This window comes from Bufo gargarizans, chromosome 10 (genome assembly GCF_014858855.1).
Source record: "Bufo gargarizans isolate SCDJY-AF-19 chromosome 10, ASM1485885v1, whole genome shotgun sequence".
Classification (NCBI taxonomy): domain Eukaryota; kingdom Metazoa; phylum Chordata; class Amphibia; order Anura; family Bufonidae; genus Bufo; species Bufo gargarizans.
In genome coordinates, this window is record NC_058089.1 from 87390869 (window position 1) to 87416430 (window position 25562).

General features: G+C 44.1%; 1 protein-coding gene across 4 annotated transcripts in view; it reads right to left on the reverse strand.

The window, feature by feature from the left end:
• The window catches only part of PHAF1 (phagosome assembly factor 1), an 81556-nt gene that overhangs the window by 19564 nt on the left and 36430 nt on the right, over nt 1–25562 (reverse strand). For all 4 annotated transcript variants that reach the window (XM_044270959.1, XM_044270956.1, XM_044270957.1 and 1 more), the window contains exons 11-15: nt 15291–15374; nt 5446–5528; nt 4257–4300; nt 4103–4143; nt 1347–1405 (exon numbers count right to left, since the gene is read on the reverse strand). In XM_044270959.1, the coding sequence (XP_044126894.1) occupies nt 1347–1405; nt 4103–4143; nt 4257–4300; nt 5446–5528; nt 15291–15374 (311 nt within the window). The remainder of the gene's footprint in view (nt 1–1346; nt 1406–4102; nt 4144–4256; nt 4301–5445; nt 5529–15290; nt 15375–25562) is intronic.

Sequence of the window (25562 nt, forward strand, 5' to 3'; positions counted from 1 at the left end):
TGCGTTCAGTCCGCCCCACCGCAGTGCCAGAATTTTTTTTTTCTGATCACTGCAAAAACACCGTAAAAATCGCTGTGGCGCTATAAAAAGATCACTTTTGAGGGGCATGGCGAGTTCATAGAATAATATTTTTTTTTTGGGCACAAGTTAGCGGAAATTTTTTTTTTTTTTTTTTATTACACCCAGCATGGGTATATGTAAAAATACACCCCAAAACACATTGCCCTACTTCTCCTGAGTACGGCGATACCACATGTGTGACACTTTTTTGCAGCCAATGTGCACAAAGGGGCCCAAATTCTAAAGAGTATCTTTACGATTTCACGGGGCATTTTGTACGCATTTGGATTCCAAACTACTTCTCACGCTTTAGGTCCCCTAGAATGCCAGGGCAGTATAATTACCCCACAAGTGACCCCATTTTGGAAAGAAGACCCCCCAAGGTATTCCGTGAGGGGTATGGTGAGTTCATGTAAAATTTAATTTTTTGTCACAAGTTAGTGGAATATGAGACTTTGTAAGAAAAAAAAATTTAAAGAAAAAAAAAAACATTTTCCGCTAACTTGTGACAAAAAATAAAAACTTCCATGAACTCACTATGCCCATCAGCCATAGGGTGTCTACTTTCTGAAATTGGGTCATTTGTGGGGTGTTTCTACTATCTGGGCATTGTAGAACCTCAGGAAACCTGACAGGTGCTCAGAAAGTCAGAGCTGCTTCAAAATGCGGAAATTCACATTTTTGTACCATAGTTTGTAAACACTATAACTTTTACCCAAACCAATAAATATACACTTATTGCATTTTTTTTTTTATCAAAGACATGTAGAACAATAAATTTAGAGAAAAATGTATATAGAAATGTAGTTTTATTTGAAAAATTTTACAACCGAAAGTGAAAAATGTCATTTTTTTGCAAAAATTTCGGTAAATTTCAATTAATATCAGAAAAAAATAAAAATGTCAGCAGCAATGAAATACCACCAAATGAAAGCTCTATTAGTGAGAAGAAAAGGAGGTAAAATTCATTTGGGTGGTAAGTTGCATGACCGAGCAATAAACGGTGAAAGTAGTGTAGTGCAGAATTGTAAAAAGTGGTCTGGTCATTAAGGGGGTTTCAGCTAGCGGGGCTGAGGTGGTTAAATAAAAATAAAAAATAGAAGGGTAGCTATTGATCGTTACCAGACTGAGGCTGAAGTTGGGAAAGTTTTACAGCAATTTTGTTTTTCGTCTTCTTCTGATTCAACAAAGATTACCAAGGGCATTTCCATCTTTTAATTCTGGTTGAACTTGATGGGCATGTATCCACAGGTTTTCATGAGCTAAATTGAAAAAGATTATTTTACCTGTGAAGGACAACTGGCTTCTCCATAGGGTGCCCAAAGTGTTCTTGAATACTGTCCCACTACAAAATAAAGCAGAACAAATATTAAACAGGCTAATCTTTTCCAAACATATATGGACTTCCATACTAAGAAACTGTACAAATTAAAATAGGCATCATAGAATTACAGGCTTATATACAACTGAAACACTAGGAGTGAGAACCCTGCTCACAAGAGCTTACAATCTATGAGGAAATGGAGGTGAAACAAAAAGGTAAACTTGGTTGTTGGTTGGTTGTTTTATAAACTGATCCAGCCATTTTTGTGCCGATGGAGTTGCATGAGCTAGTGCACCAAGTGTTGGGATTACTTTTGTATGATGGCATTCTGAAAAATGAGGGACAGTGTGTGTGTGTGTGTGTGGTCAGTTTAGGGAACATGATAAGCTTGCCTAAAGAGATGTGTTTTTAAGGCACATTTAAAACTAAGAAAGTTGGAAAAGAACCTGATTGAGGAAGTGCATTCCAGAGAGCTGGGGCAGCTCGGGAAAAGTCTTGAGGACGGGAATGAGAGGTTCGAATTATAGAGGATGTTAATCTTGGCTCATTGGCAGACAAGAGAGTGCGAGTAGGGTGGTAGACAGAAATCAGAGTGGATATGTAGGGAGGTGCTGCACCATGGAGAGCTTTCTGTGTGAGGGTGAGAAGTTTGAATTATATTCTGTGAAGGATGGGTAACCAGTGAAGTGACTGGCACAGGCTGGAGGCATCGGTGTAGCGGGTGGACAGATAGAGGAGCCTGGCCGCTTTATTTGAGACAGAATGAAGGGGGGAGAGTTTAGTGAGGGGAAGACTGATTAGCAATAAGATACATAAATCAAGCCAACAATGAATCAAATCAACAACAATAGTTTTGGTTGTTTACACCGTGAAAATAGGGCGGATTCTGGAGATGTTCTTGAGGTGCAGATGACATGAGTGTGCCAGCGATTGAATATGGGAAGCAAAGGAAAGATCTGAGTCAAGCATAACCCCAAGACACCCAGCGTGCTGCTCATGAGTTATGATAGTAACACAGACTGAAATGGAAATTTCAGGTTTAGGTAGGTTAGTAGATTGAGGAAAGACAAGAAGTTCAGTTTTTGAGGTAGACAGAGGACAGGCTGATGAGACAGTGGACAGACAATCACTGGTGCTCTGTATTACTGCTGGAGCGATGTCACAGGAAGATTTATATAGTTCGGTGTGATCAGCATACAGATGGTACTGAAAACCACATTTGCTGATGGTCTGTCCTATAGGGGCTGTGTAGAGAGAAAAGAGGAGAGGACCTAGAACTAAATCCTGAGGAAGTTCAAGAGCAAGATGAAGAGAAGATGTACAGTAGATACAAATAATAACATAATAATAATAATACAAGTAGATGGAAACGATAGACTGAAAGAGCAGCTATAGAGTTAGGAAGAAAACCAAAAGAGAACAGTCTCCTTGAGGCCAATAGATTGGAGCATGGTGAGGGGGAGTTTGTGGTCTACAGCGTCAAATGCTGCAGAGATCCAGGAGAATCAGTAGAGAGTAGTTGCCATTCCCTTTTGCTGTCAGTAGATCATTAGATTGTAAGGGGTCGAAAAAACAGTTATCAGATATAAAACTTATTAGGCAAGAGTAGACTATATGTTTCAGGAGGTTATAGTAAAAAAGTGAGATGTCGATGAGGAGATTGGATCATTAATTGGGATGCTAAAATCACCATAATAAGAGCTGATAATTTGCATGATAAAATAAAAAATGAGGAAGCCAAAAAGAGACTTATTGATAGAAGGAACAAAGAGTGGATGATAGAGGCAGTGAAAAGGGTGAAACAATACTTCAACCTGCAATACCGGAGCTGTGAACTCACATAGCATCTCTGTCTTCTGCCCTGTGTAACTGCCATGATTAAGGGCTCGTTCACACAAACATTTTTTTGCGTTCTGTATACGGAACCATTAATTTAAATGGTTCCACAAAAAAAAAACGTAATGTACTTTATATGCATTCCGTACTGCAGTTTGTCTGTTCCGTTGACAGATAGAACATGTCCTATTATTGCCCGCAAATCACGTTCCGTGGCTCCATTTAAGTCAATGGGTCCGCAAAGCAAAAAAAATATGGAACACATACGGAATGTAATTACTGTATACTGTATCTGCCATACGGAAAAACAGAACGGAACCGGAAACACTACTGAAACAAAAAATGCATCCGTTAAAAACGGCCCACAAAAGACTGAAAAAGCCACACGGCCGTGTGAATGAGCCCTAACTGTAAGGCACTTGAACAAAATGGCACCTTGACAAAAATGATATTTGGCTGGTGCCCACCCCTGCACGAGTTAATTCAAGAGAATTCATACACTACAAATTTTCTGAACGCATAAAGCAGAAACGACATTGTTATCTACCATTTAATCTAAGATAAATAACAATGTTGTGCTCAAAAAGGAAGTGGTATTGTCATTCCACAACACTGCAGCCTGCCTAAAAATACCGGAAGAGCTACATGTATCCTGCAATGCCTCCTGATCATTTTAAAGGGAACCTGTCAGAATAAAAAGGCAGTGCAATCTGCAGATTGATATAAAGTTTTGTAGGAAAAGATCTAGCAATGCTTTTTTCTTGCTCATTTAAATCTTTACTTATTCTGGGCTTAGGAGTCCAGTGGGCGGTCATATTCAGTGACTGACCACCTTCCTATATGACTGTGCGTACGCAGATAGCAGTGATCTGTGGATCTCACCTTGCTGTAGGTGGTGCAGATTTCTTCAGTTTCAGAGTTGTCTGCATTAAGCGTAAAGAGAATGCAAGTTATTGTCAGGTTACGACAGATGCTCTGAGAAGAGAAAGGACATGGATGTGTAACAGAAGAACCCGCAGTTCAGCACTGATCTCACCTTTCTTCACTGTTAACGGAATCCGGAAATCACAACGATGATAACTAATAAAAGATAAGTGCGTCATGGATTAAAATTAGTCGTGTGAACTCTGCAAGAATATTTAATATGTCACGAGTTCTATGACTCATGTGACTGTATGATTTATAAGCTATTATTTGATATGCATATTATTTGTGACATTTTATTTACAAGGTACTGTACAGGGATATTAAAGGTGTTTTCAAAGAGTTTTTTTTACTGATGACCTTTGCTCTGGATAGGTCATCAGCATCAGTATCGTCGATCAGTGGCGCTTACAGTAGCACTGATGTCTTCTTCAGCTTTGCCTAGGCCATGAGATGTCACGTTTATTGGTCATATGGCCACGCCGCATTGAACTCAATGGTGCTGAGCTGCCATACCAAGCACAACTGCTACACAATGTATGGTGCTGTGCTTGGTATGGCCGTAGAACTACTGCAAGAGCCGGTGCCTCTTTAAACAGCTGATCAGTGGGGGTCCAGGGTGTCAGACCCCCACCGGATAGATACAGATGACCTATCAATCAGTACAAAAAAAAAAAAAAAAAACTTCCAGAAAACCCCTTTAAAGGGTCACTAAGTTTTCAGAAAACTTTTAATATGTCATAGAGACATATCAAACATTTTGATCATCGGTGGGGGTCTGAGGGCTGAGACCCCCACTGAATACTAGGACAAAGAGAGAGAGAGGAGCTCGCATATCACGCTCCCTCTCCTTGCTGCAGGAGAGGAAGTGAGATGGACTCAATAAAGTCTATAGGCCGTTCTCACTTCCGTCTCCTGCAGTGAGGGTGTCAGAACTCGGGTCCCCACTGATCAATACCCTTGATATGTCTCTTTGACAAATCAAAAAACAGTTTAACTTTTTAATGCTGGAAGCAAGACAAAACCGTGTTGTAGTCACATTTTGTGCCCACACGCTCTACTGTTCTGTGGTTGCCCATGGGCACCCATTCTATTACATTGGAGTATAAATAATTCACACAAGCACAGTAAAGCTAAAGGCACCTTTACAGGCATCGGTCATTTATTAATAGGGTCCCACGGGGTCCAGAAATTGTTTCATTTGGACTGGGACCAAAATGGAAGGCAGGCACTAAAGCTTCCACAGTCATGGACGTTATTGGCCTTATTATTTCATAAAAATAAAAAAAAAGGCTACTCACATGTTAAAATTGTAATGTCCTGGATAATTTGTGTGCAATACAAACTTCTTGGACTTGTGTGTATTTGCATCAAATAGAACATCCTGAAAAAAATCAGATAAAGATGAGGAATTACAGAATGTAATAAACCAGTGAAGCATGCTAAAAACAGTATTCCTCTCTTATTCAGTAAATACTTATATTCCTCATCAAACAATAGATCTGAAGTACATTTTATGTAACTGTGTTGTTTCTCAGTTATTTTTCCAGGAAAATAACTTTGTACTCGGATGTAGTTTGTCAATAGGCTGTGACCTTGCACAGCAAGTACGGTGCAGCCTGGGAATCCGCATGTGGCTACATGCACTCAGTGTCTATTAGGCATGGATTTTCATGCAGATTTTGCTGCATTTCCACACCAAAATCCTCTTGTGTTACTTGCAGATTTTGTTGTGGATTTGCCCCAGATCTCACTCTTTGCATTGCAAAGTGTGAAATTTCCACAGAAAATTCACACAAACAATTGAAATTCTGCAGCTTGCAAAATCTCCACCACAGGTCCCTGCGCTGACTGTGGATCTGCCGCAGTTATGTAGAAGAGTCGGCCTCTAGATTATTTCAGAGTATCCAGGGCCGGTCTAAACGTAAGACGGCTTCCTTACTGCTTCATCCTTACTGCTTCAAATTTGGACCATTTTCTACGCCTAAGGCTACTTTCACACTAGCGTTCGGCTGTCCGCTCGTGAGCTCCGTTTGAAGGGGCTCACGAGTGGACCCGAACGCTTCCGTCCAGCCCTGATGCAGTCTGAATGGATGCGGATCCGCTCAGACTGCATCAGTCTGGCGGCGTTCAGCCTCTGCTCGCCTCCGCACGGACAGGCGGACAGCTGAACGCTGCTTGCAGCGTTCGGGTGTCCGCCTGGCCGTGCGGATCCGTCCAGACTTACGTCCAGACGGATCCGTCCAGACTTGAAGATGCCACAATATGGCTCAATCTTCAAGCGGATCCGTCCCCCATTGACTTTACATTGAAAGTCTGGACGGATCCGTCCGAGGCTATTTTTACACTTAGCTTTTTTTTGCCATTTTAATGCAGACGGATCCGTTCTGAACGGAGCCTCCGTCTGCATTAGTATGATCGGATCCGTTCAGAACGGATCCGATCGAACGCTAGTGTGAAAGTAGCCTAAACCGGGCAAAGAAAATGATGAATGAGACGGGCCTCCCGACCCGTCGCAGATTCCGCAGCAACATGGCGTGCGGCAGAATGTGTGCCAGATACATGCAACAAGTGGCGTATATCTGTTCGTAAATGACCCCCTATGTGCAAGAGATTTTGAAAATATCATCTACTTCATTGGTACTTTGTTATAATGCAGATTTTCTGCAGAAAAATCCATGTGTAATCCATACTGTGTGCCTATACCCTAACATGACCTCATCAATGCTGACAATGTCAGATGGTGTAGGGATACAACCTATTAAATACTAGTTGTCAACATATTCATGCGTTTCCAGGAGAGGTAATAGAGGAAAATCAAAACATGCAAAAGTTGCCCCAGCATTGGAATTTCACAGGGAATGCAAGTATTCACTTAAAGGGAACCTGTCATCAACTTTATGTTGACCTCACTGAGGGAAGCATAATATAGTGACAGAAATGCTGATGTCAGCGGTGTGTCACTCATCAGCTAAAAGTAGGTGGTTGCTGAGAACCTGCATCCTAATCATTGCAGCCCGGGCCTGGAAAAGAGTCACATCTACCTGAGAAGAGTCCTGGTTATTCCTAATCTCCTGCTCTCCGGCCCATCTGCTGATGATTGGCAGTTCTCTCCTAGAGAGAAAGGGAGAAAACTCGGTAGAAGCCGGTCAGTCATCAGCAGGTGGGCGGGGAGAGCAGGAATTCATGAATATCCAGGACTCTCCTCAGGTGGCCGGGACTCTCTTCCAGGCCCAGTCTGCAAGGATTGCGATGTTGGTTCTCGGCAACCACTTACTTTTAACTTTGAAATGACAGACAGCTGAAATCAACTCACCTGTCTCTACTTTATACCGCCGTTAGTATGGGCAGCATAAAGGTGACCTGTCATGTGTTTATCACCCCCTGAACAAACTAGCCCTTATTATAACTACTTATATTTCAATAGTATATTCCTCCCCCTTTTTTTTTTTTTACCTTAGTAATATAGTACCATTGCATTCCCTATTATTCATTTTCCTGCTAATTATGAAAATGAATGAATGACGTAATAAACCACGCCCCTTTTTTATCATCTACAGCTCTTTTTATTTTATTTCTGGCCATGAATTCTCGTTTCAAATCCTGCGCATGCGCGCTGTCTGATCAGTGTAATGACGCACATTCATAACTTAAAAGTAAACTAGGCATGCGTCGGCTCATCCTCACTTCCGGTGGACCAGTACAAGCAGGAGTTATTTGGCGGCCAGAATGTACATCTCGGGTAAGCGTTGTATGTACAGACCTCTTCCCGATGTTCTAAATGCAAAACCAAATAAAGTGTGGGGCAGCAGGGAGAGTCTGTATGAACAGTGAGGCTGGCTGCTGCCCGCCTACTGCACAGTACAAGTCAAGCAGGAGAACGTTTACCCGAGATGTACACTCTGGCCGCCAAATAACTCCTGCATGTACTGGTCCACCGGAAGTGAGGATGAGCCGACGCATGCCCAGTTTACTTTCAGCTACGAATGAGCGTCATTACACTGATCAGACAGCGCGCATGTGCTGGATTTTGAACTTCTGAACAAGTGAATAGGGGAGTGGCTACAGTGCTGAATAGAAAAAATGCTGGACTCATATCAAAGCTAGACATCACGCTGGACTCAGCTCATTAGCATGCGGCATCTTTGTGTGTATATTATTAGGCTAACCATCTGTCACACCAGTAAATGAATAAATCCAAGGTACTTTTTACTAGTTAATGATTGTATATAATGAGTTATATTATAATCAAATATCCACACGACAGGTTTCCTTTAAACAGACATGACAGCAGGGCTGAGGGGATAAATCGCTCACACAATCACAATACGTTTAGTGAGATGCGGAAACATAATTTATTTCCCTTTCACTGTAAACAATCTGACAATTCTGTCCCTGTGAAGAGACTATTACCTATGATTGTTATTCACAGCTCCTGTACACTTCTTATACCACCCCCATTGTTACTGTAGTCCCTATCATTTTCTTGTGAAAGCATAAAAACTAATTTGACTGATAAGCAAAGAAGATAGGTCGGCCATACGTTGGAACTGCACAAACCTATCTAGAGAGGAAAGGTCCTAAAGGAAATGCGTCACCAAAAAGTTTCCTGACAGTTAAAACCAGCTGGTAAGACATGTGATTTTTTTCTAACCTGTTTTTATTTTCTGATTTCATTTTTTTTTTTTATTCTATTCACTGAACAGGATTATGGAGGTGGAGCTGTTCCTAATAGCATTTAGAGTATTGCTTTACGACAGCCCCATGGTTCATAGACACAATGGTCTGGAGGGGACCTCACTGACTTCTATGGGAGAGTGTTCTAGGCTGGACCTGTCACTTGCACAGAGGACATTGTACAAGGAAAGAATAGATAAGCTTTGAAAATTACCTATTGTAATAGTGAATCCTGTTATCTACTGTATGTATGTCTAAGTGATATCTATCATTCTAATCCTGCCAATAATAATAAGCAGGTAAGTACAGTAAAGACCAAGAAGGCTTAGGGGACAGTGGAAAAACTGCAGGTTTTAAGATTATAGATATATATATATATAGAGAGAGAGAGATGGAAAATTCAACATAACATCACCACACATTCTTTAAAAATGTGTTTAAAGGGATTATCCCATGACAAAAAATCAGACATCATATAGTACATGACAGTCTCTAACAAAGCTAGAACCAGCCCTGTACCTCACATGGATCCAGAGATCTCCACATTCATTTCTCTGCTAGATTTATATCAAACTGACCACTCAAGGGGAGGGTCTGTTTTGCTGCAGCTCAGGGGGCGTGCCCATGCTCTCCCTATCACAGCTCAGGAGACAGATAAAGGATGAAACTGAGCATGTGCGGCCATCTCAGTGAGCAGGACAAAGAAATAAGAAAAAAACAGCAGGTCGTGCTATTCAGACACATTTTATTGAATAACTCAGTGGCTAGATTAAATTATTAATTACATACAATTACAAATGTATTCAAATCCAGGTGCTGGTTTGAAAACTGTAGCATATATAAAAACATGACTTAAACAATAGGTAATTTTCTGATGACACACTTCCTTTAACCACCTCCGGACCGCCTAACGCAGATGTGCGGTCCGGAGATGGCAGCGCTGTGCAGAGTCACGCATATACGAGTCATCTCGCGAGACGCGAGATGACGCGAATATGTGCCCGCGCATGCGCAGTTCGCGCCGGCATTTCGTACAGGAGTATTTCGTCAGCAACCTGCCAGCCGCGATCATTGGCTGGCAGGTTGCTGATTTTTAAAAAATCCAATCAGAGAGCCGAATAACAGATCATATTTGTAAATATGATCTGTTATATGGCTGCCTGCTCCTCCGCTGGTTCTTTTCGTCGGTTGGATCCAGCAGAGGAGCAGGCTTCACAGTGAGTACACCAAACACTACACTTTAGCCCCAGATCACCCCCCTGAACCCCAATTAACCCTTTGATCACCCCTGTCAATCACAAGTGAAAAGAAAAAAGTGATCAGTGCAAACTGTCATTTTTTTTTTTCACTGGTATTGACCGTTAGGTTTCAGTATAGTTTAGGCCCCTTGGTTAGGTAGTTTAGGGATCGGTTAGCGCCCAGCCCACCGCACCGCAGTCCGTTATTCGCTGATTAGCGTATCGCTAATCAGCATTTGTACTTTTATAGTATCTGGAAGTGATCAAAACTGATCACGGTCAGATCTATAATAGTACTAGTGTCACTTTAGTTCTCCCTCCACCCAAAACGCAGTGTTTGCCCGATCAGGCCTGATCGCTCGCCCACACGTGCGTTCGCCCACACCCGCCCCACCGCAGTGACAAAAAAAATATATTTTTTTGATCGCTGCACATTCACTTTACACGCACTGCGGCGATAAAAAAATCAGTTTTGATATTTTTTATCAACCGCAGCGGCCTCCGGTACTTCGTTAGCCTCCCCTTTGTAAGACAGGCTTGCTTTTTTTTCTTGGGTAGTCTCAGGGAATACCCCTAAATTTAGTTGCCCACATGTCTAACAGGGGGTATTCCTCTGAAGAGGCCTACAGGCTTCTGACCCAGTCGGATGAGGAGTGGGAACCCTCATCTGATGAATCCAGCGGGTCAGAATACGAACCTGTAGAAAGCAGTGGCTCTCTGACCCAAAGTTCGGACGAGGAGGCTGAGGTCCCTGATAGCACCAGGCGTACCCGGCCCCGTGTCGCTAGACCGCAGGTTGCGCAGGATCCGCTTCAAGAGCAGCAGAGTGGGGCTGGTGCTGTCGGATTACGTGGTGAGGCATACACCAGCAGCCCAGCCCTTCCTGGACCTAGTACCAGCACTGCCGTACAACCTGGTGAAGTAGCGAGCACCAGAAGGGCAGTTGAAGCTGGTACGGTGGCACGTGCAGTAGTGACCCCGTCGCAGCCACCGCAAAGACGTGCCCGTAGAGCCCCTAGAATCCCAGAGGTGCTGGCAAACCCTGATTGGCAGTCCCCAACTTCAGCCGCACCTGTAGTTTTCCCTTTCACCGCCCAGTCTGGAGTTCGGGTTGAGACAGCTCAGATCGGTTCGGCCCTGGGATTTTTTGAGCTGTTCTTGACTGCGGAGCTCTTAGACATAGTTGTGGCAGAAACAAACAGGTATGCCACACAATTTATAACCGCTAACCCGGGAAGCTATTATGCCCAGCCTTTCCGGTGGAAACCAGTCCAAGTTTCCGAAATTAAAACTTTTCTGGGCCTCCTCCTCAACATGGGCCTGACAAAAAAGCATGAATTGCGGTCATATTGGTCCACGAACCCGATTCATCACATGCCCATGTTTTCTGCTGCTATGTCCAGGACACGATTTGAGACCATCCTGCGTTTCCTGCACTTTAGTGACAACACCGCCTCCCGTCCCAGAGGCCACCCTGCTTTTGACCGGCTCCACAAAATTCGGCCCCTCATAGACCATTTCAACCTGAAATTTGCAGATTTGTATACCCCAGAGCAAAACATCTGCATAGACGAGTCCCTGATACATTTTACCGGGCGCCTTGGCTTCAAACAATACATCCCAAGCAAGCGCGCCCGGTATGGGGTCAAATTGTATAAGCTCTGTGAAAGGGCCACAGGCTATACCCACAAATTTCGGATCTATGAGGGAAAAGATCAGACCCTGGAGCCGGTCGGTTGCCCTGACTACCTGGGGAGCAGTGGGAAGACAGTTTGGGACTTGGTGTCACCTTTATTCGGCAAGGGGTACCATCTTTATGTGGACAATTTTTACACAAGTGTGGCCCTCTTTAGGCATTTGTTTCTAGAACGGATTGGCGCCTGTGGTACCGCGCGAACTAGTCGCGCGGGCTTCCCCCAACGGCTCGTTACCACCCGTCTTGCAAGGGGGCAGAGGGCCGCACTGTGTAACGAAGAACTGCTCGCGGTGAAATGGAGAGACAAGCGTGACGTTTACATGCTCTCCTCCATTCACGCAGACACGACAATACAAATTGAGCGAGCAACCCGTGTCATTGAAAAGCCCCTCTCAGTCCACGACTATAACCTTCACATGGGAGGGGTGGACTTCAATGACCAGATGTTGTCTCCGTATTTAGTTTCCCGCAGAACCAGACGCTGGTATAAGAAGGTGTCTGTATATTTAATTCAATTGGCTCTGTACAATAGTTTTGTTCTCTACAGTAAGGCTGGGAGAACTGGATCCTTCCTCAAATTTCAGGAAGAGATCATCGAGAACCTCCTGTACCCAGGAGGTTCCGTGGCCCCATCCACCAGTGTAGTTAGCCGTCTACACGAGCGACATTTCCCCAATGTCGTTCCTGGTACCTCAACCCAACCGTCACCCCGAAAAAGATGTCGTGTCTGTAGCAGGAGTGGAATAAGGCGTGACACCCGCTATTTCTGTCCTGACTGTCCTGACCACCCTGCCCTATGCTTTGGAGAGTGTTTCCGGAAGTACCACACACAGGTACACTATTAGCATAGGGATCATCTCACCAGGATAGGCACACAGGGCTATTAGGGCCCATTCACTCACACAGCTGCTGCAAACGTCTCCTTTCACCTGGGACAAAGTGCATAACGCACTTCGCCACATCTTTGGGCGATTTGCGCTTTGCACATTGACCCATGGGGAAGGAGAGGTTTGTTCTATAAAAAGGTAAAAAAACAAAAAAAAAAAACAAAAAAAAAAACACCAGTAAGCAAAAAAGTTAATGTTCAGTTAAAAAAGTTAAAGTTTATATGTTCTGTTGCAAAGTTAATAAAATTATTGCGTTGCGGCCTGGTTTTTTCTTTTCTTTTTTTTTGTTTTTCTACCTTCCAGGTGGACCAACCGATCGATTAGCTGCAGCACTGATGTGCATTCTGACAGAAGCATTGCGCTGCTGTCAGATTACACGCAAGTCAGTGTATGCGGCGCTGCAAGACGAGATTTTTACTCTGCAGTGACAGATACGTTTGCCGATGCATACGAGCTGAGGAGGAGGCGGCGTTCCTATGCTTTGGCAAACACTTTGTATATATATAAAAAAAATAAAAAATCCCGGCAATGATTTATTCATCCACATCGATTGATGTGAATAGAGAAATCGGGTTTGCCAGGGCATACGAGCTAAGTGGGTATGGATGTAGGGCGGAGCTCCTATGTCCTGGCAGACGCCTTTCCCCTCCATTTTTTTTTTTTTGGCAGAGATTTTTTCATCCACATTGATCGATGCGAATGAAGAAATCTGTGCCGTTCATTTTTTTCTTTCAGCCCAGAGGCTGAACGGAAAAAAAAATCTCATTACCTGTATGCTCAATATAAGGAGAATAGCAGAAACTCCTAATGCTGGCCATACATGTAATGATTGCGGAGACCCTCAAATGCCAGGGCAGTACAAACACCCCACAACTGACCCCATTTTGGAAAGAAGACACCCCAAGGTATTTGCTGAGGGGCATATTGAGTCCATGAAAGATTTAATTTTTTGTCCTAAGTTAGCGGAAAGTGAGACTTTGTGAGAAAAAATAAAATAAAAATCAATTTCCGCTAACTTATGCGGAAAAAAAAAAATTCGATGAACTTGCCAGGCCCCTCATTGGATACCTTGGGGTGTCTTCTTTCCAAAGTGGGGTCGCATGTGGGGTATTTATACTGCCCTGGCTTTTTAGGGGCCCTAAAGCGTGAGAAGAAGTCTGGGATCCAAATGTCTAAAAATGCCCTCCTAAAAGGAATTTGGGCACTTTTGCGCATCTAGGCTGCAAAAAAGTGTCACACATCTGGTATCGCCGTACTCAGGAGAAGCTGGGGAATGTGTTTTGGGGTGTCATTTTACATATACCCATGCTGGGTGAGATAAATATCTTGATCAAATGCCAACTTTGTATAAAAAAATTGGAAAAGTTGTCTTTTGCCAGGATATTTCTCTCACCCAGCATGGGTATATGTAAAATGACACCCCAAAACACATTGCCCAACTTCTCCTGAGTACGGCGATACCAGATGTTTGACACTTTTTTGCAGCCAAGGTGGGCAAAGGGGCACATATTCCAAAGTGCACCTTTCGGATTTCGCAGGCCATTTTTTACACATTTTGATTGCAAAGTACTTCTCACACATATGGGCCCCTAAATTGCCAGGGCAGTATAACTACGCCACAAGTGACCCCATTTTGGAAAGAAGACACCCCAAGGTATTCTGTGAGGGGCATGGTGAGTTCCTAGAATTTTTTATTTTTTGTCGCAAGTTAGTGGAATATGAGACTTTGTAAGAAAAAAAAAAAATCATCATCATTTTCCGCTAACTTGTGACAAAAAATAAAAAGTTCTATGAACTCACTATGCCCATCAGCGAATACTTTAGGGTGTCTACTTTCCGAAATGGGGTCATTTGTGGGGGTTTTCTACTGTTTGGGCATTGTAGAACCTCAGGAATCATGACAGGTGCTCAGAAAGTCAGAGCTGTTTCAAAAAGCGGAAATTCACATTTTTGTACCATAGTGTGTAAATGCTATAACTTTTACCCAAACCATTTTTTTTTTTTGCCCAAACATTTTTTTTTATCAAAGACATGTAGAACAATAAATTTGGCGAAAAATTTATATATGGATGTCGTTTTTCTTGCAAAATTTTACAGCTGAAAGTGAAAAATGTCATTTTTTTGCAAAAAAATCGTTACATTTTGATTAATAACAAAAAAAGTAAAAATGTCAGCAGCAATAAAATACCACCAAATGAAAGCTCTATTAGTGAGAAGAAAAGGAGGTAAAATTCATTTGGGTGGTAAACGGTGAAAGGAGTGTAATGCCGAAGTGTAAAAAGTGCTCTGGTCATGAAGGGGGTTTCAGCTAGCGGGGCTGAAGTGGTTAAAAAGGTTTTCCCATGGATCCTTTGCATACTCACAGTCTTGAATGCTTGTAATAGCGGTTTTAAAAGTAGTTAGCAGTAGTCAGCGCAAAAAATATATTTTTTATTTAAAAAAAATTCCTTCCATGTGTGCTGCTGATCTGTGCTGCTGGGGGCAGTCTCTGAGCAAATAGAAGAACAACCCCTTTAAGTGGAAGAAAAATATATTTATTCTGTACATGGGAATATATTATTTTTCCTACATGGCTCTTTACCAACAAGTTAGGTTATGTACAAATTGCTGGATACTTGGCAATATTCGGTTTGGGCATAAATACTCACCACTCCGAGGGTGAAATAATTATAGAAATAATCATTGCACTTGGCAGGAACCTGTTTGTGGGGGGACGGGGAATGAATCTTCATCTGCAAATATGAAAGGAAATAAATGAGAGCTTTTACAGGTAATTAAAGCAATAACATTAGTTTTACTAATTAATTCAGGGAAACAATTACTAGCCCACACAGAGCAGCCATGACATCTGTGCAAAGCCCCCTCAGACATAGATGTCTCTCTTGCCTAGGAACATACATCGTCAAAAGTAATCAGACTCCTACACAGAGCACTTCTGCCATTAAAGAGCAGAATCAGCTGGAAACTGTCCTTCATTTATTGGAAAAGCAAGCGGCCATCAGATGAGGGTTGCTCTGCTCCCTACTTTCTGACCAATCTCATTAATTCCAAGAACAATGCTGGAAGCAGAAGCTTCATGTTATTAGATACTAGACCCGTTGGAAATATTTTTACTGAAGATTAGAGGGCTGTTTCACCCTATAGATGCCCAAATTACTGTGGAAATCTGCAAAGTAAAAAAGAGTGAATGACCCCCTAAGGTCTCTTGTGACTTAATGAGGGCAATATCATGTTAAAAAAATGTATACACAAAGTATATAAAAAAAAAAATAATAAAAGGCCTCTGTCAGCAGATTTGTACTGATGACACTGGCTGACCTGTTACATGTGCACTGGGCAGCTGAAGGCATCTGTGTTGGTCCCATGTTCATATGTGCCCGCATTACTGAGAAAAATTATGTTTTATTATATGCAAATAAGCCTCTAGGAGCAATGGGGGCGTTACCATTACACCTAGAGCCTCAGATCTCTCTGTAACTGCCACACGTGTCAGGTCCGGGAGGAGATTCCTCAGGAGAACATCCGCCGCCTCATCAGGAGCATGCCCAGGCATTGTAGGGAGGATATACAAGCACGTGGAGGCCACAGACAATACTGAGCCTCATTTCCTTGTTTTGAGGCATTTCCACTGAAGTTGGATCAGCCCGAAATTAGATTTTCCACTTTAATTTTGAGCATCATTCCAAATATATACTGAAATATCATTTTTCACAGCAATGCGGGCACATATCAACATGGGACCAACACAGATGCCCTTTAAAAAAAAAAACAAAAAAAACACATTACCGTCTACAACATTAAACCGCTGCCACAGCTGCCCTGGTACCACACATATTACATATGAAAACAACCAAAATTGGTAAACCATTCTTAACACGTTATTTTCATGTTAATTTGCAAATTTGAAGAAAAAACTAGATTTTGTACTTACCGTAAAATCTGGTTCTCTTCCGTTCATTGGGGGACACAGGCATTGACCATGGTTATAGCTGTTGCAGATAGGAGGCGTACACTAAGCACAAAAAGTGTAAGCTCCTCCCCTTCAGCTATACCCGTCTTACATGGTGCCAAACAAAAAAAATAAAAAAATAAAAAATAAAAAAATCACACTATGTACAAACCCAGAACCACACCAGCCTGATAACAGGCCCATAAACAAAAGAATGGGTGGGAGCTGTGTTCCCCAATGAACGGAAGAGAAACAGATTTTACGGTAAGTACAAAAATCTAGTTTTCTCATCCGTATCATTGGGGGGGACACAGGCTTGACCATGGGATGTTACAGAGCAGTCCCAAGGGTGGGCATAACAGGCAACCCTCCTGTAAATCAGAGAATCGCAGTCTGCAAAACTCCCGCCCCAGAGAAGCATCAGAAGACACAAAGGTGTGCACTCTGTAAAATTAGGAAAAAGTGTGCAAAGACGACCAGGTAGCCACCTTGCACACCTGAAGGGCCGAAGCCCCGTGATGCACCGCCCAAGAGGCCCCCACTGCCCCAGCCGAATGAGCAGTCACCTGGAAGGGAGGGGCCCTGGTCATTAACACGGTATGCTTCCACAATGGCCAAACAAATTAAAAATAGGGAAAATGGAAGCCTTCTACGCAGCCAGCCCTCGTCTCGGCCCCCCTGAAATCATGAACAGGGACTCCGTCCTCCAGAAAGATGATGTCTGGGACAGATGGACTCGAACGGCTTGTACCAAATCCAGAGTGTGGAGCGACTGCTCGAGGATGAGACGGGTCCGGACAAAATAAAGGGAGAATAATCTCCTCATTTAGATGCAATGCCGACACCACCTTCGGAAGGAAGGACTGAACGGGGCAAAGGACCAACTTATCATGATGGAGGATCAGGAAAGGCGACCGACATGAAAGAGACCGACACCCTACGGATGGAAGTGATTGCCACTAAAAAAAGCCACCTTGCTAAGCGACGCCTGCTGCAAAAGGCTCAAATGGTGAAGACTGGAGAGCATTGAGCACTAGATTAAGATCCCAAGGATCCAATGGAGGACAGAAAGGAGGAGGAGCAGAGAATCTGCAGAAAAGTCAGAACCGCCGAAAGCGATGCCAAATTCCGCTAGAAAAGAATGGAGAGAGACAAAACATGCCCTTTGAGGGAGCTGAAAGCCAGCCCCAATTCCATGCCCGACTGCAGGAAAGATAAGAGTCACGGCAAAGATAACCGCTCGCACCAACTAAAATAGGACTTCCAGGTCCGATAGTAGATTGGTAGATAAATTGGGAAGACGATTGTTTCCTGGCGTGAATCGTTGTCTGGACCACCGCATCCGAGAAACCCCGAGCCTTCAGTGCGGTGGCTTCAACAGCCATGCCGTTAAATGTAGCGACCCTAAATTCGGGTGGAAGATCGCCCCCTGCGACAGGAGGTCCTCCCGAAGAGGAAGACGCCAGGGTTCGTCGGCGAGAAAGGTGACTAGAGACGCGTGCCACACCTGTCGTGGGCAATTGGGGGCCACTAAAATGACGGGCAGTCCCTCAGACCTGATCTTCCGGAGGAGATGCGGAATGAGAGGAAGAGGCGGGAACACATAAGGAAACGTAACCGACTACATGGGATCACAAGTGTGTGTCGCACGCCAGGGCCATGTGGTGCCCTGGACCGCGCAACGAAGTCCTCGACGTTGTTGTTGAAGCGGGAGGCCGTGAGATCCACATCCGGTCGACCCCACCGCTCGTAGATGGCTTGAAAGAAGAGCCCACTTGCTGGGATTGAGATGCTCCCGGCTGAGGAAGTCTGCGATCCAGTTGTCGATGCCAGGGATGTGAACTGCTGACAGTGCCGGAACATGTTCCTCCACCCAGCTTAGAATCAGCGCGTCTCTGCCATGGCTGCTGGGTGCCGCCCTGGTGATTGAGGTACGCCGCCGATGTGGAGTTGTCGGACTGAACCCGAACCGGACGACCCCTGAGATGGTCGGCCCAATGCCGCAGAGAGAGACGATATCGCTCTCAACTCCAACACACTGATTGGAAGGGAGCATTCCTCACGTGACCATACTCCTTGAACAGAGAGATTTTCCAACACTTCCCCCATCCCCTTCCCAAATCCCTGAGGCTTGCGTTCGATGTTAACCGTCCACCGGAGAGGAAGGAACAAGCGGCCCGACGTCAACATTGGGGAGACCAACCACCATCTGAGGGCCCGGCGGATCGGGGAGAGACACACATGGGCCGATCCAGATGGCTGGGGAACGGGCCCAGCTGGACAGAATGGCTCGCTGAAGCGTTCTAGTATGGAACTGAGCATAGGGAACTGCTTCGAAGGCAGAGACCATGTGACCCAGAGGCCGCATGCAGGTGTGGAACTCACCTCATCACATACTCTCAGGAACTCCAACTGAGAGGTTGGAATTTATACCCTTATGCAGACTCCTGCTAATTAAAAGCTCCTGGGCCGAAATGGGAGGAGTTCACTTGGTGCAGTGCTGCACGGCGGCTATTGTTGCTTTGGTGCTGTGCGGGTGGGTTGGTGGGGCCCAGTGCCAGGGTGGCTTTGCCAGACAGCGAGGGCGCTGTTTGACTGCTGGGTCCCGCTGCCTGCTGGTTCGGTGCTATGGCATCTGTGGTCGCCGTGCAGCGCTGAACCAAATTTAGAATAGGATCCCATTCAAAGTGGCAACCTTGTTGCGGTAAGTGGGCCTATGCTTTTTGATCAAATTGGATACTAATGCCTCATGTACAGCATGCAGCATAGGGGTAGGTATACAATCCATTGCGCGGAGAGGCGATGTTAATTATGCTGAGAAGCTGTTATTAGATAAAAGCATAATATTGAGGATGTACGATCCAGTTCTTTTTCTTATATTTTACAGAGATTATTCCTATGATGCCAACTGGAAGTATCCCTGACTAATCCAATCAATCTAGGGTTGGACACATTCTAAGTCCTTATTCAGATATGAGTGGATTTCAGTCACAGGAAAATGTGAGATTTCTAGCATCATTTTGTGATGTAGGAAATCTGCTGTACCCAGTATCCCCAGTAGTAACATAAATTTTACCAGATGAGTAGAATTCCCAATTCAGAGGACTTACCTATGCTGTTTTGTAGAGAATTAGTTAAAATATGGAGAGTTTTCTCATGTTGTTAGTGAGATTTAGAAGGTTTAGTCAATGTAAAGTTGGGGATTCTTTCTCCCAAGATTGTAGCTTCAACAATGGGTAGAGGAGAAGGCATTAGGTGATTATCCTGTCACATTGTCTAAATATGCATCAGGATAAGGAAGAGAGTGTGGGGAAAGTTTTCACTAGACTCCAGGAAAGTTGGGTGGATTTGGGCTTTGAGCATACCTTAGATATGCATGAGAAAGTCTTAAGTGCTGCCTTTATTGATGGTCTTAAGGATCATCTTGAAAGGACTAGTATTAGCTAGGCCTGAGTGAAGTTCACTATAGCCCTCCATTTTGTTGAAGTTGAATTGAACAAAGGCCTAAGGAGAGCGCGGCTCGCTATCAGTCCTCCCCACAAGAAGGGGGAAGGAAGACTTTGTATATACTTATCCACTTCCTCGCCTGTGGGAGGAGCTACAAATGTTCAGCCCTTCAAGTGCAACGCCCCCTAGGGAATTAACAATCCAGAATCAAATGCTGGATCCCTATTATCTATACAATCCTTAGGATCTGCTTCCATTGCCTCATAGCAAACATGTTCCATCTCGTCTCATGGCTAAGGGATGTATCACATGTGTAGGAGTAGATAGTAATGCAGTTCCTACTCCTCGCACCAATTGTTTACCGCCTTAAAGGTGCACAAATTTAGATCCAACTATTCTGCTGCCTCTGGAGGGGGGGAGGGAGTAGTAGTGCCTTCCCATCTCTAAAAATAAAAATTCAAATTCACATGACTGTCTCCAATTAATAACCACATTTTTGAAGTTCTGGTAGATAATTTCAAGTTCTTGGAAGATGGATCATCTCGGACAGGATATGCTGTTCCTACTTAATCTGATGTTGTCAAGAAAGAACCACTCCCTCCAGCAATGATAGTGCAGGAGACAGAGCTGAAGACACTCTGAGGTTTGTAAGATGGCTGAGGGTAAGACTGCGAACATCAATATTAATCCAGGTATGCCTTCGGTATCACTCATTATTATGGTCTCATCTGGTGAAGCAAAGATTTTGTTTGATCCATGGGTAAGCCCATCAATAATGAATGCTGAGTGTATGAAAGATATTTGATGCCCTGATGCTGCCTAAGAAGGTAATTGCTAAACTATTACCTGAAGTCTACGCTAAGTGGAAGTCCGTGATATGGGATAGCTTAGGGCCCGTGGACTTCCAAAAAGTTTGTCTTTTTCAGATACAGGCTACAGAGGCTCAAAAGGAAACATCAAAGGATAAAGGGTAGAAGTGATGATTGAGAATGGACTCTGGAGGGTTGGTAAGAAACTCTTCCTTCAGAGTGCACTCTACCTAAAGAGGATGGATTTAGAACATGTGCAGTTCAAGAGAGAAGGTGTGATTGGGTTCTGTGGTGGATGACTCCGGGGTTCATCAATGCTGCCACTAGGTTAGTTGAAGGTGAATGCTGTAATAATGATGGGAGAACTATGAGAGTTCCAGGAAGGCACATGCCAAGGTCATTGTAATGGATCTCCTGGCACCCGACCGGGTACCTCCATTGATGGATGCCCCTAGTGCTTACCGAGGACTCCAAGCACTCTGCTCGACACCGTAACCACCACAGGAACAGATCTTACAAGAGCTATGGGTTATAGCCAGGGGAGTATACAGGGTATAGCAATCCCCACACACATGAGACGAGGCTCTATGTTGAATGTAAAACAGGAACTCTATTGACCACACAAGCATTGCCTTTTATACACATTTTCCAACAAGGGTACCAGCCCCGTGGACCTGGTTGGGAACTGAGAACATAACATAGCAGCCAATCCTTGACAGTTTTACAGTTTAAACACAAAACTATAAAACAAACACAATGGCATTGCCTGTGACACAATCAATAAAAAAGAATAGGCATTGTCTGTGACGCAATTAACAACACAATGGACTCTGCCTGTGATACATTTACCAAACACAATGGACTCTGCCTGTGATACATTTACCAAACACAATGGACTCTGCCTGTGATATATTTACCAAACACAATAGACTTAATTACTCACAGGCATAAAATACACATTTTCCCCAACCACAGAAAACACCCCAAAACACCACATATCCCCATAAAAGTCACATCCTCTGATAGGTTGTTCACCCAGATCGAGGCTATCAAAAAAAATCACCCAGATTGGTTCAGGGGTTTTTCCTGAAAGTCTTATTTTTCCCCCACTGTGCACATGGTCACATGCCCCAAATAGTTCCAGTAAAAAGTCTACGGGGCAGAAACAGAGCCTTTGAAGTCCAATATGCCCAAATAGTGTCCCATGGGCCATAGTCACAGGGCAAGAGGCTGGCAAGCAGGCCTCTCCAACTCCCAGTGACGAAGGTGCTTTCGTCACAGTCATCTTACCCATTTCAGAGACTGTGGATTGACTACATTCAGAGCAAAGGTGGAACAGTGTGAATATGTCTGTGTCTCTATTGATTTATTTCCAGGATATTTGGAGATTTGGCCTGTAGCAAAGGCTACAGCTAAAAGATACTGACTGAGGTGAGAGTACCTACCCCTGGGGCTTTTCTGCATCCAGTACACACCAACCCGGAAGATAGGCCTAAGTCCTTATGAAGTACTTTTTGGGAATGCCCCTAGATTAGGTCTCCATTTCCCTAACAGCTCCAGATGCAGCATAGTGGTTTTTGAAATGATGTTGTCTGATGCACAAATTGATTGTCTAATGTGTATTTCCAAGTTTTGTTGTTTTCTAGAATCCAGACTGTATAGAAGCAAATTATTCTTTACAATCAGGAGATTGGGTAGTGGTGAAACACGAGACGTGTGGAAAGTCCTAGAGCTACGGTTTGAAGATCTACATCAAGTCCTAATAACCACCACCACTGCTGTCAAATTGGAAAGAGAGACTGATTGGATATACGTGTCATATTGCAATCGAGTGCCAGGACTATAAGAGACATAATATTTTTGCATGTCGTATTGTTTGTTTCATATTGTACAAGGGGGAAATCACAGTCGAATCAAATTCTAACGGTGTTATATTATCAAGATGAGTCTGGAAATCCTATCCAACAGGATTCGGGTATATATGTTTTAGGAGCATGTGTAAGTGACAAAGATCCCCTAGGCGAATTTAGAATGCTGGTAAGGGAAAAACCTCAAAGTTCAGTTGCATCTGTGGCTCCTACATCCTTTGACATGTATACATGGATGCCATAGGAGTCTGTAGAAGAGTTTGACGAATTTAAAGCTAAAAGTCAAATAGCTACAGGATTTGAGTCATTAATTCCCACGATTAGTAGTAATCAAAAATAAAAATAAAATGTAGATTTGATTAACATCTCTATTGTCATCAACAAAGATTTGTGAATTACAACTGTGATGCTGCGAAGAGAATGGTGGAACAACAGAGCTCTTTTCCGGTAATGACTCTACAGAACTGACTGGTCCTTGACGGGTCTACAAGATCGTTGCAAGTTCCTGCTGCATCTACATTCCGGACAACACTGCCCCTGATGGAAGGATCACCAAGGATCTGAAGAGACTGATGGACTTTATCAAATGACCTGACGGGAAAAATTCTGAAATTAATCACATCATGGCCAGAACAATGTTTTGGGAACTGGTTCACTGACTACAATGCTTTTAGCATTTGGTTTTAACAGGCTGTTATATAGTTCTCCATTTTAGGAAAATTATTATTTTTTAAATGTTTAATACATCCATGCCCACACTATGTATATGTGCTGTGCCCCTGTAAAGGACAAAGATTATTCCATCCTGAAGTAAATAAAACCTTGTTGATGGTTGCGGGGTAAATAGGACAAGGTGAATGCAAACCCGAAAGGGAGTTGAGTGGACCTGGTGAAGCAATAAGGAAAGTCCAGCTCTTCGCTGTTTAGGGCGTTGGGAGAGTACCTCACTTTGCCTGTTCACCTTTGGTAAATTTCCTGCAAAAGGAGGGATTTGTGAGAGATAGGTTTTATTTCTCTCTATATATGTACTGTATTACTCTGTTCTGTCCACAAGATGGCAGCAAACCAGATGTGTGAGCCTCATGTGCATTTCTTTGTCTTAAGGTCACTGGGGCAGGGGGAGTTAGGTTGCCATCATGGGCGTAGGGATCACCATAGCAGCCATAGCAATGGCTATGGGGCCCTACACTACTGGGGGCCCGGGCTGCCTGCTGAGGATTATTTTATTTTATTTTTTATTCATGTGGTATAGCTACAGGGGTCGCAGGCCCCTCCAGGACAGACAGAGAAAGCGCTATCTGCAGGGCCTGCAGGCTGTGGCCAGTGCGATAGGGGGCGGCTGGAGGTAGAGAGGCCTACCTGCAGTGAGGAGAGGGAGTGGTTCCGCTCCTAGTCTGGGCAGCAGTCCTACTGGCCGGAAGTGGAAGAGGCGGAGCGTACAGTGAAGCTGCGTGCTGCTGGAGTGTGGGCGCGCAGACGTTCAAGTGGCTGTGAGGTGAGGGCTGGCTGACTCTGGGACTGGTAACAGTTACTCTGGAGTCCTGGACCATTATATCTAGGGAGGAGGGGGGAGCAGGACCCTGGAGGTCTGGCCAGTACATTTAAGGAGAAGGGGGGAGCAGGACCCTGGAGGTCTGGACCAGTACATTTAAGGAGAAGGGGGGAGCAGGACCTGGAGGTATGGTCTGGACCATTATATAGGGGGGGAACACGACACGATTATTATATCTGGGGAGGAGGTGGAGCAGGACCCTGGAGGTCTGGACCATTATACAGGGAGTGCAGAATTATTAGGCAAATGAGTATTTTGACCACATCATCCTCTTTATGCATGTTGTCTTACTCCAAGCTGTATACAGGGAGTGCAGAATTATTAGGCAAATGAGTATTTTGACCACATCATCCTCTTTATGCATGTTGTCTTACTCCAAGCTGTATAGGCTCGAAAGCCTACTACCAATTAAGCATATTAGGTGATGTGCATCTCTGTAATGAGAAGGGGTGTGGTCTAATGACATCAACACCCTATATCAGCTGTGCATAATTATTAGGCAACTTCCTTTCCTTTGGCAAAATGGGTCAAAAGAAGGACTTGACAGGCTCAGAAAAGTCAAAAATAGTGAGATATCTTGCAGAGGGATGCAGCACTCTTAAAATTGCAAAGCTTCTGAAGCGTGATCATCGAACAATCAAGCGTTTCATTCAAAATAGTCAACAGGGTCGCAAGAAGCGTGTGGAAAAACCAAGGCGCAAAATAACTGCCCATGAACTGAGAAAAGTCAAGCGTGCAGCTGCCAAGATGCCACTTGCCACCAGTTTGGCCATATTTCAGAGCTGCAACATCACTGGAGTGCCCAAAAGCACAAGGTGTGCAATACTCAGAGACATGGCCAAGGTAAGAAAGGCTGAAAGACAACCACCACTGAACAAGACACACAAGCTGAAACGTCAAGACTGGGCCAAGAAATATCTCAAGACTGATTTTTCTAAGGTTTTATGGACTGATGAAATGAGAGTGAGTCTTGATGGGCCAGATGGATGGGCCCGTGGCTGGATTGGTAAAGGGCAGAGAGCTCCAGTCCGACTCAGACGCCAGCAAGGTGGAGGTGGAGTACTGGTTTGGGCTGGTATCATCAAAGATGAGCTTGTGGGGCCTTTTCGGGTTGAGGATGGAGTCAAGCTCAACTCCCAGTCCTACTGCCAGTTTCTGGAAGACACCTTCTTCAAGCAGTGGTACAGGAAGAAGTCTGCAAGGTAAGAAAAACATGATTTTCATGCAGGACAATGCTCCATCACACGCGTCCAAGTACTCCACAGCGTGGCTGGCAAGAAAGGGTATAAAAGAAG